General features: G+C 40.6%; 1 protein-coding gene across 9 annotated transcripts in view; it reads left to right on the top strand.

Moving 5' to 3' along the window:
- Positions 1–18,139, top strand: part of TRIQK (triple QxxK/R motif containing) — a 91,385-nt gene that overhangs the window by 17,276 nt on the left and 55,970 nt on the right. For 5 of the 9 annotated variants that reach the window (XR_012655373.1, XR_012655375.1, XM_075063095.1 and 2 more), the window contains one exon: positions 12,673–12,753. Coding sequence is in view for 6 of the 9 variants with exons in the window: in XM_075063095.1 (XP_074919196.1) it covers positions 12,693–12,753 (61 nt within the window). In the remaining 3 variants the exon portion in view is untranslated. Of the gene's footprint in view, positions 1–6,600; positions 6,760–12,672; positions 12,754–18,139 lie in introns of all 9 variants that reach the window. The other 4 variants (XR_012655374.1, XM_075063098.1, XM_075063096.1 and 1 more) reach the window with 1 other exon arrangement.

Genomic DNA, 18,139 nt, shown 5'->3' with positions numbered 1-18,139 from the left:
GATGATGAAACCCATATATAATATTATCTGATTTATATATTTTCATGGAACATTATAGAATTTAAGGTAAATTTAAAATAAAGATCGTGAAAATAAGTAATATTAATATGTTAGCCATGTTGTCTTCATTTGTTGGCATTCTTTCCATCTTTCAGTACTGAGAGATGCTTCTGATTTTTATTCAAGTAGATAATCACTCTTCTAGAGTAGGTATAAAGAGACTGTTTTGTTTGTAGTTTGTACATGGACAAGGCTAACTGCCACACAATGGGAGGCATTAAAACCTTCTGCAGTATATTTGCCTGAGAGGGTTTCTTGTTTTAGTGTCAGAAGGGTAGAGATTCTTTTTTGTTTGCAGACAATCTGTATTTTTAAGTGAATATAGTATATTACATTAAACAGAAGTCTGAATTTTTAAGATACAGGATAGCTTATATTGAGAGCCCCAGCAGAACATATACTGAGAGCCCAGTAAGAAAAAGAACATTACTGTTGCTTTCTCTATCGTATCAGACTTAGGCCCGCATGCAGCAAAGCATTTGATACATACTTAATTTGGGTAATCCTACTAACTCCAGTGAGACAACTGATATGCTTAAATTAAACATATGTTGAAGTTCTTTGCTGGATCTGGGGTATGTGTCTGACAGTAACAAGCACTGGAACTTTATTCATGTAAACTCAAATTCAAATATTTATCCATATAAATGAGATGGGGTAGACGACTCCTTTGTGTGATTGCAGAGTCCATATTTTATTAGCTGTATAAAATGAATTACTATGAAAAAGGCATTGTAATATGCTACAATCAGTACATTAGTGAAACATACACATGTATGTACATACCAAAGTATAGATAGATGTATGATATGTTATATAATATACTATTGCACATGGGACAGATACTTCCTTTCTACATGGACTTCCTCCATGAGTAGCTATTTCCCCACACCTAAAAATGGTTATCTTTTCTATTGAAGGCTTTAATATTTTCACAGTCTTGAATCTTAAAATTTTGTTCAGATGGAAGTCCATCTTTACATCAAAATCTATGTAAATTCCAGAAAAACCAAAGCTCAATGAGGCCTTGATGTGGGTTGCAGCTCCCAGCTGCTATTAAATGGATGGACAGGGGCTCCTTGGGGGGTTCTGGGTTCAGGAGGAATGGGATTCTGCAGGGGGATCCAGGTGAAGGTGGTTGGGGCTCAGCGGTGGGGGTCTAGATGTGGGAGGATGGGACTTGGCAGAGAGGGTCTGGGTTTTGGGGGAATGGGCCTTGATGGAGTGGGGGTCTAGGTGCAGCTGGTTGGGGATCAGTGGGGTGATGATCCAGGTGTGGGAGGCTCATCAGGGTGGTCTGGGTGCAGGGGGGTGGGACTCATCCAGTTGGGAGTTCGATTGCCAGGGCTCAGCTGGGGATGATCTGAGTGGAGAGGCAGGGATCCGCATGCGGGGGGGGCGTCTAGGTGGGGTGTGGGGGGGCATCTGTGTGCAGAGTGTTGGGGCTTGGCCATGGGGGTCTGGGTATGGGGAGGGTCCGGATGCACAGGGTTTGAGCAGAGGGGGGAGCAGCTCCCTGTATAGTGACCCTTCCCCCTGCGGCCGAGGAGCGATGTGTGCAGGAAATTGCAGGGTGTGTGCAGAGCTTCCTGTAGTTGAGGGAGATTTCTGGGAGTGGGTCTGACCTGGCCCGACAAAATCCTGTCCTTCCCCACCGCAAGCCCAGCTGGGAACAGCAGCTGAGCCCGGGTAGGAGCCACCAGCAGGAGCATTCCCAGCACCTCCTTCTACGGTGATTTATCTCTCTGCCAGCTGCTCCGGGTGCACAAAACGATGTGCCTGCGCAGCGGGGGAGGGGGGGGCTGTGACCGCTCGTGCAGCTTTTCTTTGCTTCTCCCATTAGAGGTAATTTTTTTGTGCGGGATGTGAATTCTGAATACACACAGTGGCGCAGAATTCCCCCTGGAGTGACGACTTCAGTGGGAGTGGAAACAAGCCATTTATTTTTGTACACCTGTCCCCTTTTTTATCAAATTTGAACATCTTAATTTAAATCCTGTCAGGATTGTATTTTAATTAAAATCATATTTTTCTCACATGATCAAAATCAATCATGTTTTTAATCCTTGTCTTTAGTTTTAGGTGCCTAATAAAATATTTTAAATTCTTTGTGAAGAATCAAAATAAAAATATTTGATACTTAATTTGTTTTTCATTTGTTGTGGAATTTGAAATGAACTAAGGAGTATAGAACATTGAGTTGGGGTGCTTTGTATTTGTGCCACTCCTATTAGGTAAAATCAGAATTGCTCTATTGTGTGCTATAGGCACAATATTACTAACAGATCATGGAGTTTCTCCTTTGCCTCAAGTGGTAGGTACCTGTCTGAAAGCAATAGGATATGAGTTCTAGTTCTGTTGGTGTCATGAAGTTCTGAGTTGTTAGTGACAACAGCTGTGACTTCTAGTTGACCATGAGGTTTGTTTTAGCACTTCGTTCTGTTGTTCTTATTTCGTGTATTAAATTTTTTTGTCACTAGCAGTGTTTTCCCACTGCACTTACGGATCATTATGGTCTCCCTCCTTTGTCTAATTTAACTCTATTAAAAAACCGTGGTTATTCAACTGACTATGCAAGTTATTGACAAAAGACCTATTGAAGTCCATTGAAGTCAGTGAACTCTTTCCACTGACATCTGTAAATTTTAAATCCGACTTGGAGTTCTAGCCTGAGTTAAGACTCGGCTGCCTTTATAGTTTGAAAACATAGGCCTACGTTGCATAAAAAAAGGATGCTTGCCTGTTCGTGGCATCCATTTGTAGTACATGCAAACAGATAGCTACATGTATAGATATTCAGTTACCCATTATGAGTGTGTCCATATTGATGCATGTGTAAATTAGACTTAGACTTAGATGCTAGTGTCTGAAAATTTGGTTTATAACATTAGCATTCTGCAGGGAGTTCTTTCAGTCACTAATTTTTAATTTCTCTTCTGTGAAATTAATAATTACATTTCAACCTTTAATTATCTTTAATGTTCAAAAATACTATATACTAATATTTAAACAACTTTTATAATTAAAGAATCAAAACACATTATTCAATACAAAGTCTCAGTTTCATGGAATTTTGCGTGCATGCAGCTCTTGGTATGTACAGTGGAGCCTACTTAAGATGTTGTTATTGTTATTAATCATATAGCACAATGAATGTACAAAGCACAGTGCCATGTGCTTTATAGTCCCTATATTTATTTTGTATAATTTTTTTTAGTCATTCACAATATGTTTCTGCTCCATTAATGAAAGGGACTGTATGATCCCTTGGATGGCCAGAATAATATTTTTTGAAATTCCCATGAGCAGTAAAACAGAAGTGTATTTCAAGAGTAGCGAGTTAAATTCTCTCACGGTCAGATCTTGAATGGACATATAACTCTCTGTCTATAACTCTCATTAATTGTCAAATTCAGAAATATATTATTGACAATGGCGGGTGATAGAGGCAACTTATTCATCTCAGATAGTGACTAGGATGTGATAGAACTGGAGAAAAAAAGATAAAGGACTCCTCTTGTAATACAAGCCCTCAAAGTGTGAGGAAAGAGAGGGGGAAACAAGACCAAGGGAAAAATTGCCCTTTAAAAACCTGAAAACAAACTAAGAAACAAAATATTCAAATCACTTGTACATGATTTTTTTCCTAAAAAGCATCTTTTGTAGAATCTGAGAACTGGGAGAAAGCTCACATTGATTTCTAATGACCTGACACTACTCCTTAAGTTTGTTTTTAGCAATATGTAAAAGAACAGTGACAAACTCCTTTAGATGATTTTTAAATGGTATATAGTCATTAAAATTCCAGGAACCTACACAGTTTTTAGAGTATGTACAGAACTTTATGATTGTGCAGAATTCAGGTTAAATAAAGAATCACAAGAAAGGGGGCTCGATCCTGCACCAACTGACATTTATGAAATTTTGCTGGTGAGTACAGTGGATACAGGAATGAGCCCATACTTTATTAAATGGTGTGAATTATTTTGGGAAATAATAGATATATTTATGAGTGAAATATTTCTGTTTTAAATAGGGGTAGCAATTTTCACTTCAAAGTATTTCGTGAGTCAGAAAGGTTCCACACTTTTTCCTTTTAGAAATCTGATCTGATGGTTACATATGAAACCATTCTTGCAGCAAGATTCATAAATAATAAATATTATCTCTTATTAATCCATATTTTAGCTTAACTCTGGCTCATAGCAAGCTACTTCCTCAGGGAATGGAGAATTCTTTACAAGGGAAGGTGATGAGCCACAGCCCCCAAGGAATTAAATTGTGAAAACAATCTTGGTTTCGTACATGCTAATATAGATCTGTTATTCCCCTTCGACATTTATCACAACATATTTTAAATTGTGGCTGATCTTTTATGTAAATAGCTGTCTTATTAGACATTGCGGCTGTGTGTGCTAATGTCTCTATGGGTTTCTCAGGAGTTTGCTATCTAACCATCAAAGCAGTAGAAATGAATGATGATTACTGAATGGCTTTGAAGAACAAAGAAAGTCACAGCATTTTAGAGGTTCTAGATGCCTGAGTCAGTGACAGTTTGAACCATACAGATGAACAGGCATGTCTCTGTGGCTCATATTAAGTAGGCCAAATATATATTTTAACTACTGGGAAATAATTTTTCTGCACTCCTGTATTTTATTGGCAGTGCTAAAACTACAAGCATCTTTCACAGCTAACATTTTGTTACAAAACATTACTAGGCTATTGAAAATGCAAAAGGCAAGTCAGACATTGTTTCTAACAGTGGAATAAAGTAAACCAAAAACTAGATTTTACTGTATAAACTGTTGTATTATCTACTTTGTTAGTTGAAATATTAACTTTATTTTCCATTACTGTTGCCATGATGTAAGCTGGGTTGTGATTTTATAGGCAATAGGGGCAAGGTACTGAAAAAAAACCAGATGTGATACTTTTTCCTTAGTTTCATTCAGCTTAGTATATGCTATAGATACCTAAATGTTGGTTATTTACCATGTTAAATGTACCTACCTAGTATATGAAAATCTTCAGTGATATTAATTTTGACCTGCACTAAAAGTACAGCAATGTTAATTTGTATATTTCTGTTCCTCTTGAACACATTTAAAATATTCACTGATTTGTGAAGACTCAGGTTCATTCTAAATCTCGTGGTTCATACCTTAAGATATAGGGCTTGTTTCTACTGTTAAAGTCAGTCGAAATTTTGCCATTGGCCAAATTCTTCAGTTATTTACATGAGTTTAAATCTCAAGTAACTCCATTTAAGTTAATGGAGTTACTCTGTATTTGCTCTGATGTAATGGGTACTGATTTCTGGCCAGTACTGTCAGCAGAAAGTAGAATTGGTCCCCAAATGACCAAATGGACAGACAGTGAAAATAATTGCTGTATTGTTTGATGCATGAATAAGCCCCGGGGATCATTCCTGAGACTGCTTTGAACCTGGCTTGAAAACAGTTATGCCATTGACAATAGCTCATTTGACAAACTTGTCTTGGTGGTTTAATATTTATTTTTGCACATAGATTTAAAACCAGATTTTGGTTTTTGGAATAGAGGGTGAAATTAATCCATTTCCAGTATCCCACTGCACCAGGTAAACCATGTGTTGTTACTTGGTGGGGAGAGAAACATACAGAGGGAGCAGCTGTATACAGCATCTTAGCACCTCTTATATAACACGCAGCTGGTGTGTTTGAGATTGTCTGGAAGGGTTATTGGAACCATGATTGTGTGGATCTAGTAGAGAAAAGTGATACCAACGTGTGAAGAAGCTGTGATTATTAGTGGGAATAGCAGCCTCAGAGGGACTGTGTGCAGCTTCCCAGCCTGCGTGCAAGTTGGGAGGTAGATTCCAATTCGCTCCAGTCTATTTGGAGTTCCCTATACAAAAGGTTGATTACTTAGACTTTGGAAGGTGATGGGTGAACTTCATCCTTGCTGTTTTAATTTTAGAACACATATTACTCTGAAGGTTTAAAAAATAATATTAATAGAGAGATAGTGGATTTAGACTCTGGAGACCTGAGTTAGGTTATAGATTTGTAGTCTTCATTTGTGCACATCCCAGTTACTACACATGTATAATATGATCTGATTTGTCATCTCAGGTCAAGACAAACCTGGAATTAGAATAGCAAGTGTGAGGACTAAGGTACCTCAGTTCTAGACTGAGCTGCAATCCAGGAAAATCAATACAGTTACCTCTCCAGAATTTTCTCTGAATTCATCTGTTTATTCCCCGCATTAGAAGAAAATGAATCAGACCCACACTGCTTGCTGATCCCCAGACATGTACATGGATCTTGGGTATCATCCTGGGATAGAGGCCATCCATGTGGAGTCCCAGCATTTCTGCAGTAGCTCTGCATCCCCTGGTGCTGCCCTGTGGCCCTCTGACAGCATGGCACTGTCAAGGCTCATCAATGACTGTTCTTGAGACTCCCCTTTAAGAGGAAGGAGAGTTAATATAAGAAACACAGGAAAGTTAATACAGGCTCTGACAGTATTTATTCTCCTCTGATTTTGCTGTAGGTGAAGTTTGAGGACAATCAAAGTGGCTCCACCTACTATCCACCCTTTCCTCACTTGGCGATTTCTAGAACTATGGACAGGCTTCCCTGGGTGGCAGGAGAATGGGGCACTGCTTCTGTGAAGGCAAGCAGACTCCCCATTCTACTTTGGATGGGGGAGGTAAGTGCATGGGAGGCCTCTTCATGTGGATCTCAAGCACAGCCTGGCCCTATATCTGTATGAGCTTGCAAATTCTTTTCTTTTACTAACTTATATTCTTGGGTACCCAGATTCTGTGGGGATGGACATAGTAGAAATCTGAATAATAGCAGACTTTTTAAGTTGTCAGTGATTTATCGCAGAAATATAGTTATACTAAAAGTGATTTCAACTATAGACTCATAGACTTTAAGGTCAGAAGAGACCATTATGATCATCTAGTCTGACCTCCTGCACAAGGCAGGCCACAGAATCTCACCCATCCACTTCTATAACAACCCCCTAACCTATGTCTGAGTTATTGAAGTCCTCAAATTGTGGTTTGAAGACCTCAAACTGCAGAGAATCCTCCAGCAAGTGACCCGTGCCCCATGCTGCAGAGGAAGGTTCATATTGGATGGAAGCTTGTTTTGTTATAATTTCTTATACTGTGTTTATTTTGTTGTTCAAAGTAATGCTTCTGTAATATTAATAAACCAAATCATAGAAAAAGAGTACTTTTAGATTTCATCTTATAGTGTTTGTAATATTGATGATTAGTTCCAGTATTTCATTGGTCTTCTTTGAATGATAGTACATGAACATTCTACTGTAGGTGTATGTGTGCTCCAGTGCACAGCTGTTGGAGAATTTTTTCCCTTAATGGTACACATCAGGTGGCATGAGTGCCTTGTGCCGCCTCGTGTATTACATGCAGGCATAAAAGGCAGAGCCACCTCAAGTTCCTTCTTACCCCCAAGACAGTTGTTGAAACTCCCATTTTTGTCTTTTCAAGTCCCTTCTTTTTGTTGTAAATAGATAGTAGTATCTATTTTTGTTAATGGTCTGTAGTTTAGGTAGTGTAGCTTTATTTAGTAGTTTAAAAGTTTGTCACCGATTCCCAATTTGGTTCTAATCCAAGAGCTGCGCTGTGCTCTCCAAGCTTCAAAGCTTGCCACTCTTGTGGCAAACCACTGCCAATTAGTGATCGTAGTGACCCAGCTGCCTTAAGTGCTTGGGGGAGGCTCACGTGAGTGCAGATACAGAATCCGTAAGGGTTTTAAGTCCTGATCCAAAAAGGACAGGGCAATCAGGTTTAAGTTCCTGTTGTTGATTTCAATGCTCTGCCTTCCATTGAACCATCCACCCCACTCTGGGTGCTGAGCTCATTAGTCAGCTATGTTCCTCCAGCCTTGCTGGTACCAATAGGTAAGTCAATTTTGTTGGTGCCAAAGAAGAGTTACTGCAAGTCAAACTTGGTACCAGGTACCTCGAGCAGAGACAGAGCAGTCAAAGGACTTGGAGGCGCGCTTTAAAAGGAGGCACTCTGGTGCACACATCAAAACAGGGAGTTCATTGATTCCAGAGCTACTACAGGCCTGTTGAGACTAACTCCTGAAGTGCCATCAGCGTTATCACCTCAGGCTTCGGTACCACAGGACCAGAACACTTTCCGGTACTATTTACTCCCAAAGCATTTGCGGTTGTGAGAGGGTTGTTGAATTTCTCAGTACAATTTTCTCTGGCAATGCAAGAATGTTGCCTGGCGCCCAAGGTACCAACACTCATTCCTTCACCTCTGCACCATGTGGGAACATGGGATGCAGCAGTTAGTGTTCCGTTCAAAATGGTGTCCTTGAGGAGAAAGCTGCAAATGATCTCGGCAGCACCCCCTTCTCCAGATTCTGAGCTTACCTCTCCAGTATGGATGGCTCCTCCTTTGTTGACATTTCTTCTCCCTTGGATTCTGAAATGAGTTCCTATATGTCTTAGCCTAGTCATATCCACCAACCTGCATCCAGTACGTGCTCACCCTGGATTCACCCTCAATTCCAGCATGATGCTTACTGAAAGGATCCTTGGGCCTCGTTACAAGAGATGTCCACCACCACTCTGTGCCTCTGGCTGCATTCTTACTTTGATGTGTTTGCCAAGAGCAGATACCAGGTGTAAGAGTGTCTTCTTTTCCTTCTTCAGTTTTTGCAAACCACTCACAAAATGTGTTTTGGCTCATTTCACAACAGATTGGTAGATTTTTAACATGGTGGAAGTGCAGTAATCCTGTCCCTGTCCCTTTTCAGGGACCTCTCTCATGAAGCCATGTTGTTGTGCGAGACTACTTTTGGCCCGTGTTAGATGAGCTTGGCGTGCTGATCAACATGGAGAAGTCCATTCTGTCTCTGGTTCAAAAAACCTATTTCCTGGAATTACGTTTGAGAGAGCTATGGGGCTGGTTGGCTGAAGTGTATGTCATTGAGGAAGCATCATGGAGATGATAGTTCACATTCCAGATTGAGTCTTATCCTCCCTAGATTGGTGGATAGATCCTGCCAACATTTTCAAGGGAGTTCCCTTTGCCCGGCCTCAACAATCTCTCATCTTAGTCATGGATACCTCACACCAACATACTGGTGGAGGAGTGAGACTCATTTGGGTCTGCTACAGACACAAGATCTCTGGTCTTCCCAAGATCTCAGTCTGCAGATAAATGTCAGGGAGTTGCAGGCTGTCTGGTTAGCTTGCATGGCATTTCTTCCACAAATCAAAGGAAGGGGTTTGTTGGTTATGACCAATGATACAGTGGCCATGTTTTATGTAAAAAAAAAAAAACTAGGAGGAGCCTGATTTTCACTGCTGTGTCATTTAGCAATTCTGCTTTGGGTCTTCTGCATTGCCAATTCCATAATCCTGAAAGCAGGTTACCTTCCACAGATCCACAGTACATTGGCAGATTGCCTAATAGGCCGTTCATCAACCACTGCAAGTGGTCCTTCATGCAGATGTAGCAAGGTCCATTCTCCAGCTTTTGGGAACTCCACAAGTGGATCTGTTTGCAACAAAAGACACCAAAAATGTCACCAGTTTTGCTCTGCAGTGGGCCACAGTCCAGATTCCTTGACAGATGCGTTTCTACTGTCGTGGTCAGATGAACACTTGTATGCTTTTCTTCCCATTTCTCTCCTGCCCAAAGTTCTGTGCAAAGTTAAGCAGAACAAATCTCATCTTATACTGAGGGATGACCCTCTCAACACTGTTTTTTGGAGCTATTGAACCTATCAGTTAGTCCCCTTCATTGTCATTCCTGCTACACATGGACTTGATTTCACAGAATCAGGGTCATCTCCTCCATCCCAGTTTGCAGACCCTTCTCCTGATGACTCGGAGGCCTTGTGGCTAATGACTGCAGAGAAGTCTCTTTTCTAGGGTTGTTCAGGAAGTGCTGCTAAATAGTAGAAAACCATCAGCTAGGAGTACTTCGCTAAATGGAAGAAGTTCTCTGTCTGGGTTAGAATGAAAGGAGCTTTTCTGATCTTAGTCCTGTATGTGCTGAACAGAAACAATCTTCTGTCCCTAAAACACTAAGCATTGGCGATTAGTTCAATCAGAGTGCTTTTAGTGGCTATCTTAGCCTTCCACCCATCTGTTGATAACCATTCTCTTTTTTCAGCCTTATATCTGTAAGATTTTTAAAGGGCCTTGTTAGGCTATTTTCATACATGCAAAATCCTGTTCCCCCACGGAGCTTGAATCTAGTCTTAGAAAAACTGATGGGTCACCCCCTTTGAACCTCTAATGACCTGCTCCCTGTTTAGTTTTCAAATTTAACAAAGCAGTCTTCTTACCAACCTTCTTCCCAAAGCCTCATGATTATAAAAGTGAGGAGAGGCTTCATACTCTAAATATTGGAAAAGCTTTAGGTTTTTTTTTGTTTTGTTTTTTGTTTTAATCTAGAACCGACTAAACCTTTTAGGTCAGGGGTCGGCAACCTTTCAGAAGTGGTGTGCTGAGTCTTCATTTATTCACTCTAATTTAAGGTTTCGCGTGCCAGTAATACATTTTAATGTTTTTAGAAGGTCTCTTTCTATAAGTCTATAATATATAACTAAACTATTGTTGTATGTAAAGTAATTAAGGTTTTTAAAAAGTTTAAGAAGCTTCATTTAAAGTTAAATTAAAATGCAGAGGCCCCCGGACCAGTGGCCAGGACCCGAGCAGTGTAAGTGCCACTGAAAATCAGCTCGCTTGCCGCGTTCGCACGCGTGCCATAGGTTGCCTACCTCTGTTTGAGGTCTTCAACACAACTGTTCACAGCATGGGTGGACAGAATGAAGATGTGTCCTGTATACGCCCAAAGGATCACATTTTGGATATCTACTTAGGTTACCAGTTGGTGAATGTGAAGCCTGTGGATAGAGTGTTGGGTCATTTGACTAGATCCGAAGCAGCCCCTGGCCCATGTTCCCATATTAGATATTTCCAAAGTGACAACCTGGTCATCATGGCATATGTTTGCCTATCACTATGCTATCTCTTGGCAGTCTAGAGACATTGCTAAGTTTGGACAAGTTGTCCTGCAGTTGGACTGCTTTTGAGTCATCTGTGCTATCACTTGAAGAAGAAGAAATGGTTACTAACTTTTCCATAACTGTTGTTCTTCAAGGTGTGCACATGTCCATTCCATGACCTGCCCTTCTTCCTCTCTTCAGTGAGTCTTTCCGATAGGAAGAAGCTGAGGAAGGTCAGTGGTGGTTCTGCACTTTATACCTGCACGAGGCAGCAGAGTGTGATTGTGCTGCCCCGATGGGTACCACTAAGGGAAAAATTCTGACAACTGCACATTGAGGTAGGGTGCACATACACCTACAGCTGAGTAGACATGTGCAACACATCTAAAAGAAAAACAGTTACAGAAAAGTTAGTAACCTAATAAAATACCTAGTAAAACCTAGTAAAATAAAGTTTGCAGATGATACTAAACTGCTCAGGATAGTTAAGACCAAAGCAGACTATGAAGAACTTCAAAAAGATCTCACAAAACTAAGTGGGCAATAAAATGGCAAATGGAATTTAATGTGGATAAATGTAAAGTAATGCACATTGGAAAAAATAACCCCAACTATACATACAATGTGATGGGAGATAATTTAGCTACAACGAGTCAGGAAAAAGATCTTGGAGTTATTGTGAATAGTTCTCTGAAGACGTTCATGCAGTGTGCAGCGGCGGTCAAAAAAGCAAACAGGATGTTTGGAATCATTAAAAAGGGAATGGAAAATAAGATGGAGAGTATCTCATTGCCCTTATATAAATCCATGATATGCCCACATCTTGAATACTGCGTACAGATGTAGTCTCATCTCAAAAAAGTCATACTGGCATTGGAAAAGGTTCAGAGAAGGGCAACTAAAATGATTAGGAGTTTGGAGCAGGTCCCATATGAGGAGAGATTATTAAAGAGGCTAGGACTTTTCAGCTTGGAAAAGAGGAGACTAAGACGGGATATGATAGAGGTTTAGAAAATCATGAGTGATGTAGAGAAAATAAATAAGGAAAAGTTATTTTCTTATTCCCATAATACAAGAACTAGGGGTCATCAAGTGAAATTAATAGGCAGCAGGTTTAAAACAAATAAAAGGAAGTTCTTCTGCACACAGCACACAGTTAATTTGTGAAACTCCTTACCTGAGGAGGTTGTGAAGACTAGGACTATAACAGCATTTAAAAGAACTGGATAAATTCATGGAGGTTAAGTCTGTAAATGGATATTAACCAAGATGTCCCTAGCCTCTGTTTGTCAGAGGGTGGAGATGGATGGCAGGAGGGAGATCACTTGATCATTACCTGTTGAGTTTACTCCCTCTGGGGCACCTGGCATTGGCCACTGTTGGTAGACAGGATACTGGGCTAGTTGGATCTTTGGGTCTGGCCAAGTACGGCCATTCTTATGTTCTAACCATTTCTACCATGTATAGGTTTATTCCTTTTGTATATAATTTAGATAACAATTTTACTTGCTAAAGACTTTCTGTGACATGCATAGAATCCATTGGTTTGTTTAGATAATTCATTATTTAAAAATAATGTGATTTCCCCCCCCCCCCCTTCCTTACTTAGTGATTTTGGACTCAGAAAGGATGGGAAGAAAGGATGCGTCTGCTGCAAGAATTCCTGTTGAGCAATACAGGAAACAAATAGGTAAGAAATACAGATTGTCTCTTTTTGGGATGCATCCTGTGTACAGTGTTAAGGGCCAGCCCATTCAGCAAAGACTTCTGAGAGAGAAAAAAAAATTAAAATAAAACAGCATTGTGACGTTTCACTCCATATTCTTTATAAAAATATGCTTATGATGTGAATATGACATAACTGAGATGTACTTTATGCAAGATGGATTTTGTAAGATATCATTGGAAAGGTTATAATTTACTGAATGTGATTATCCAATTTGTATGCCTGTATCATTTCTGTATCTGAAGTTAGGAATATTAACTATGTATCTGTATTTCAACTATGGTATTTTGGGTGATGCCCACTTCTAGCACTTCAGGTACAACGTGGAAAAGCCAGACAGGGTTGATGACTCATCAGCAGGACAATGGACTGTGAAAAGGCTTGGCCTTCTTGCGGACGCTCCATACTGCCACTGATTCCTGGATGATGTGATACTACAGAGTCAGGTGGTCTTGTCACCTGATACTAAACATTACCTGGGACTTCTTGTAACTTTCCACTGGAAGGGATGTGTGTGGGGGGTCAAGTTTGGGAAACAAAGGATTTCCACCTTTATGTAAATCCTATTTAAGGGTGAGGAGGAAGGTAAATGGGACTGCTCTTCTCCATGGCCTGTCTGCCCAAGAAGAAAGACTGCTAAAGGTACCTGAAGTGAAGGCAATGGGTGGAATGGGGTCGGGTGGGGTCCAGACTGATGCAGGGGTCCAGTCTGAAAAGAAATATAACTGGAACTCTGAACCACAGAAACTTTGCAACCTGCCTAAAATAACATTTAGGGTGAGAATTTACATTTGGTAACCTGTTTTTTTTTTTTTTTGTTTGTTTGTTTTTTTTTTAAGTATATTGAGCTTAGCTTGCATATTTTGCTTTATTTGGTCAGTAATCTGCTTTGTTCTGTCATATCTTTTATTCACTTAAAATTCACCTTTTGTAGTTAATAAAATTATTTCTTGTTTATAATATGACCCAGCTTATATAATTTCTAACTGGAGGGGGGACAAGAAGTTGTGCATTACTCCCTCCACATGACTCATACCAATCTCTCTTAAGATTCCTAAATTTTACTTTATATGTTTCAAGGGTAATCTGAAAACTTCGCAAAACAGTATCTTTAAATTTACGGTAGTCTAAAGCATCTTCAATAGGCATTCCATTGAATACATTTTGAGCTTTACCTGTTAATTTCACAATCAGGGTAGGACCTCTCTTATCAGGGATTTCATGTATTACACAAAGCCTTTCGAAGGTAGTTAGAAAATGAGCAATATCATCATCCTCACTCTATGCAGGACATAAGTGTTCCCATTTATGGATTTTTGGAGTGATAGGTGGGGTAGGGGGCCTCTGGTTCTGCTTCTCTATCAGGTCCAGTTGGTTTTTCACTTTTTTCTCTCTGTTTTTTTCTTTTATTTCCAGTTCTTTCCATTGCAATAATCTGTGGTGCTCCCTCTCCTTTTCTGCAGACTGCAGCCTGAAAAGCTCGAACTTCACAATTGCTTCACTGCTTTCACTCATTTTCGTGCTTTTCTGTTCCTACTCCCTTTACCAAAATAAGCAGACAAAAAATAACAAACTGTGACCTCTTCCTGACTGTTCTTAGCCACTGCACTTAAGACTCACTTAAAATCACAAATATCAGTGCTTAAAGTGTGAACTCCACTTGGAGTAACAAGCTGCACATACACCCTGCTCGGTGCACCACTGTGATGTTTCCCTCTGGTGTTATCTGGACTGGTGAGCTGCTAGGCTATTCCAATCCTCGACTCTGGGAGCCAGCCTTACCCTGCTCTCTTGTGAGAACCGCCACTCCTGGGCTGTTCACACACAACCTCTGGCATGTAAGCTGTTCCTTGGATTGTGCAACTGAATGACACTAGCCAAAATCTCCGGTCCCAGACTCAACCCTAGGAACCTCCATCTTGTAGTGTCCAATTATGCCCACTGTATGCTGCAAACTTATATGAGTTGGTCATTTTAACAAAGAAATTGATATATACCAGGATTGTTATCCCAACGGGAGCCTCTGACACACTTTAAACCAAACGCACTGCGTAAATAAACAAACACATTTATTAACTATGAAAGATAGATTTTAAGTGATTATAAGTCAAAGCATAAGTTGGATTTGGTCAAATGAAATAAAAGCAAAACGCATTCTAAACTGATCTTAACACTTTCACTGCCCTTACAACGTTAGATGCTTCTCACCACAGGCTGGCTGGTTGCTCATCAGCCAGGCTCTCCACTTTGATCAGCACTTCCTCTCTCTTCAACCTACATCTACAGACCCCACACCAAGAGACTGAAGAGCATGTCAAACGTCTCTTCCTTTTATCATATTCTTTCTTCCCTCTTGGCTTTGCCTCTGCCCTCCCTCCAGAGTCAAGTGAGCATTACCTCATCACTGTCCCAAACTGGCCAGAGGAAGGGGGGTGATTCACTCGAGAGTCCCAACAGATCCTTTTGTTGCTGTCTAGGCCACTGTCCCTTGTTCCTGTGAGGCTGGGTTTGTCCCGTACCTGCCCTGATGAGGTGTGAATTGCCTCTTTGCTCTTGGAGAGTTTTTGCCTGGGCTTATTTTAAGCCATGAGGATACATTTTCAGCCTCATAACTACATACATGAAATTATAACCTATAATAGTACTGTAACAACAATGCTCAGTGCATCATGAGCCTTCCGAAGACAGCCGACATGACAAACTTTGCATCAGATACCACACAATCATTTTACAAGGATGAACATGGAGGTGCTGGGTGTTTCCTCAAGGTACTGAGCATCACAGGGGGTGTGACTGCTGAGGGCTCAGGAGGTGGTCTAGGTGCAGAGGTTGGGGACTTGGTGGGGAAGTCTGTGTGCAAGGAATCTGGATGCAAAGGGTGGGACTCATGGGTGAGAGGTCTGGTTGGTGGTGGTGGGGTCTGGATGCATGGAGGTTGGGCAGATGTGGGGGGGCAGCTCCCCATACAGTGGTGACTCCCCCCCACAGGTGGGAAGCAATGGGGAAAGGAAGCAATGGGGGTGCGGAATTTCCTGCAGCCAGAGGTGGTTTCTGGGGGTGGATCTGACACAGTCCCAGCCAGTGCAGGGGAAGAGGAAGTCCCGTATCAGCCCAGCCCATCCAGAACTAGCAGCTGAAGTCCAGCATGTGATAGGAGCCACTGGCTGAGGCATCACCAGCCCTGTCCTTCCCTGGCTCTGGGCGCACTGCAAATAGCAAGTGAGAGTGACAGAGTCCCACTCCACCCCCCCAGATGGTGATTTATGTCTTCCCTCGGTTGCTCCTGACACTTGAACCAGATGTTCTCGCCTGAGACTGCTGCCTGGAGGGCTGCATGAATCAATTATTCTGTGGGAAAAGTAAAATCTGTGGGAACATTAAATTCTGCTCTTATGCAGTGGTGCAGAATTCCCACAGGAGTAAACACTGAACTATTGGAAGTTACTGACTAAGCACCTGAGAGCAAAGTTTGTTGAAGTGCTAAACCAGCTTTTGATAGCAGTAGCCTGTTCAGCAGGTGCAGTGTGTGTGTTTTTTTCATTTCAGATAGTTTAGTTCAATGACCAGTTAATTCAAAATTAAGAAACCACTTTGGTGTTGAAAAAGCAGGAAAGCTTGTTTTACTCTTCCAATCTATGAATAAAAGCTAGGTGTGAAAGGATGAGATGTAGTTTTAAAATCTGGAAGGACAAGGTGACCATAAATAATCAGTTTAACTACAGATAATACTTCCTATGTTTAATACATCAATTTTAAATGCAAACATGTCTAATAAACATTTTTCTTATGGATCCAGCACAGTTAAAATTTATTTAATAAAAACAGATTTAATTGAATTCCAATTTATATCCAAACGCAGCTTGACATTAATTGTTCACTTTTGATTTATCATCATCTAGTAAATACGTAAGACACTATTCACCATTTTGCAACAATAAAAAAATGGAAAAATTAAGAAGCTAAATAAATGTGTATAGATATAGTGTATCCTCCTAGTTAGCAAAATCAAATATGAAAGTTATTGTTAGGGCTGTATTTAGTGGTAAAGCAACATGTCTGAGTGGTTACTAACTAACAAGAAATCAACCTTTCTTTAGGAAAATAACAAAAAAGCAAAAATTCAAAACACAATTAAAGTAGATTATTTAAATCATGATTACAATCAGCGATTTAAATCAGTTCACCTTGAGCATTATGAAGTGAGGTTTGTGCATTCATTTCCCAGCGGAGAGGTGTTGAAAAACACCATTACTTGTTGGCAGTTGAATTTGAGAAGCCAGATTATAAACTGGCATTTTGAACCAAACTGTCTCACCAGCGGGCATGGGCCTTTCAATCAGGATTTTGGCATGTTGGTGAGACAATGGGCCAGATTCGCTGAAGCTGAGGAAAGCGATAAGTAAGTTAGACCTCTCGTAGTCAGATTTCTTTAGAGTTTTGCACGCATACACTACCTATGTCTAAGGGAGTTGGTGTGATTTATACATGGAGGCGCTGGAAGATGATGTAAATTAAAGTAATGTGGAGGCTAATTTGATTTACACATTCTTCTAGTTTATCAGCAGGTAAATTACACTTACAGTGACTCCGTTGGGCATAGGTAGACCACATATTAGTAGCTCTACAGGTGTCTGTTAGTGTGGAGAAATCTAATTTAGGCAACAACTCTGAATTTGGAAATATGAGTCAAAGAGAATATAAGTATCCCTAAAGGAGTCCTAATTTGGCATAACAGACACATTGAAGTAAGAAAGTATAGCAACACCAAGGTAGATTCCCACTTTTTCATACTCACTTGGGATATGTCTACAGCGGGATAACAAACCCGCAACTGGCCCAGGTCACCTGACTTGGGCTCACAGGGCTCTGTGTAGATATTTGGGCTTGGGTTGGAGCCCATTTTTAGCCCCACAGCCTGAGCCCCACAAGTCCAAGTCAGCTCCACCTTGGTCTTTTATCCCTGGGTAGATGTACCCTGAGACTCACCTGTGCTTTGGGCCCAGAGTACTTGTAGATAAGGTCAGTTCCCCTTGTGGGGTTGAAGTAAAAACAGCAAGTATAATCATTTAAATCAGCATTTTGCAGAAGTATTTTATGCTATCCCGAGGCAATGGTATTGTGTTCCATATGTCTAACAAGCACTATCAGACCAGGATGGGGTTCTTTTAGCCCACAGCCTTTTTCATCATGTGCAGGAACGCTGCCAAAGCTGCATTGAGTACCTCCTCATTGAGAAGAAGAGTGAACAGATGAGCAGGGTAATGTCAGAAAAAATCCTTTTCTAGAAAGAATAAACTACTATAATTTTTGCACTTCCTGGAGTTTTTAGAAAAACTGAATACTGAAATGA

Source organism: Chelonoidis abingdonii, chromosome 2 (genome assembly GCF_003597395.2).
Source record: "Chelonoidis abingdonii isolate Lonesome George chromosome 2, CheloAbing_2.0, whole genome shotgun sequence".
Taxonomy (NCBI): Eukaryota; Metazoa; Chordata; order Testudines; family Testudinidae; genus Chelonoidis; species Chelonoidis abingdonii.
Note: the sequence above shows the minus strand (reverse complement) of the source record. Positions and strands in the feature narration are given on the sequence as shown.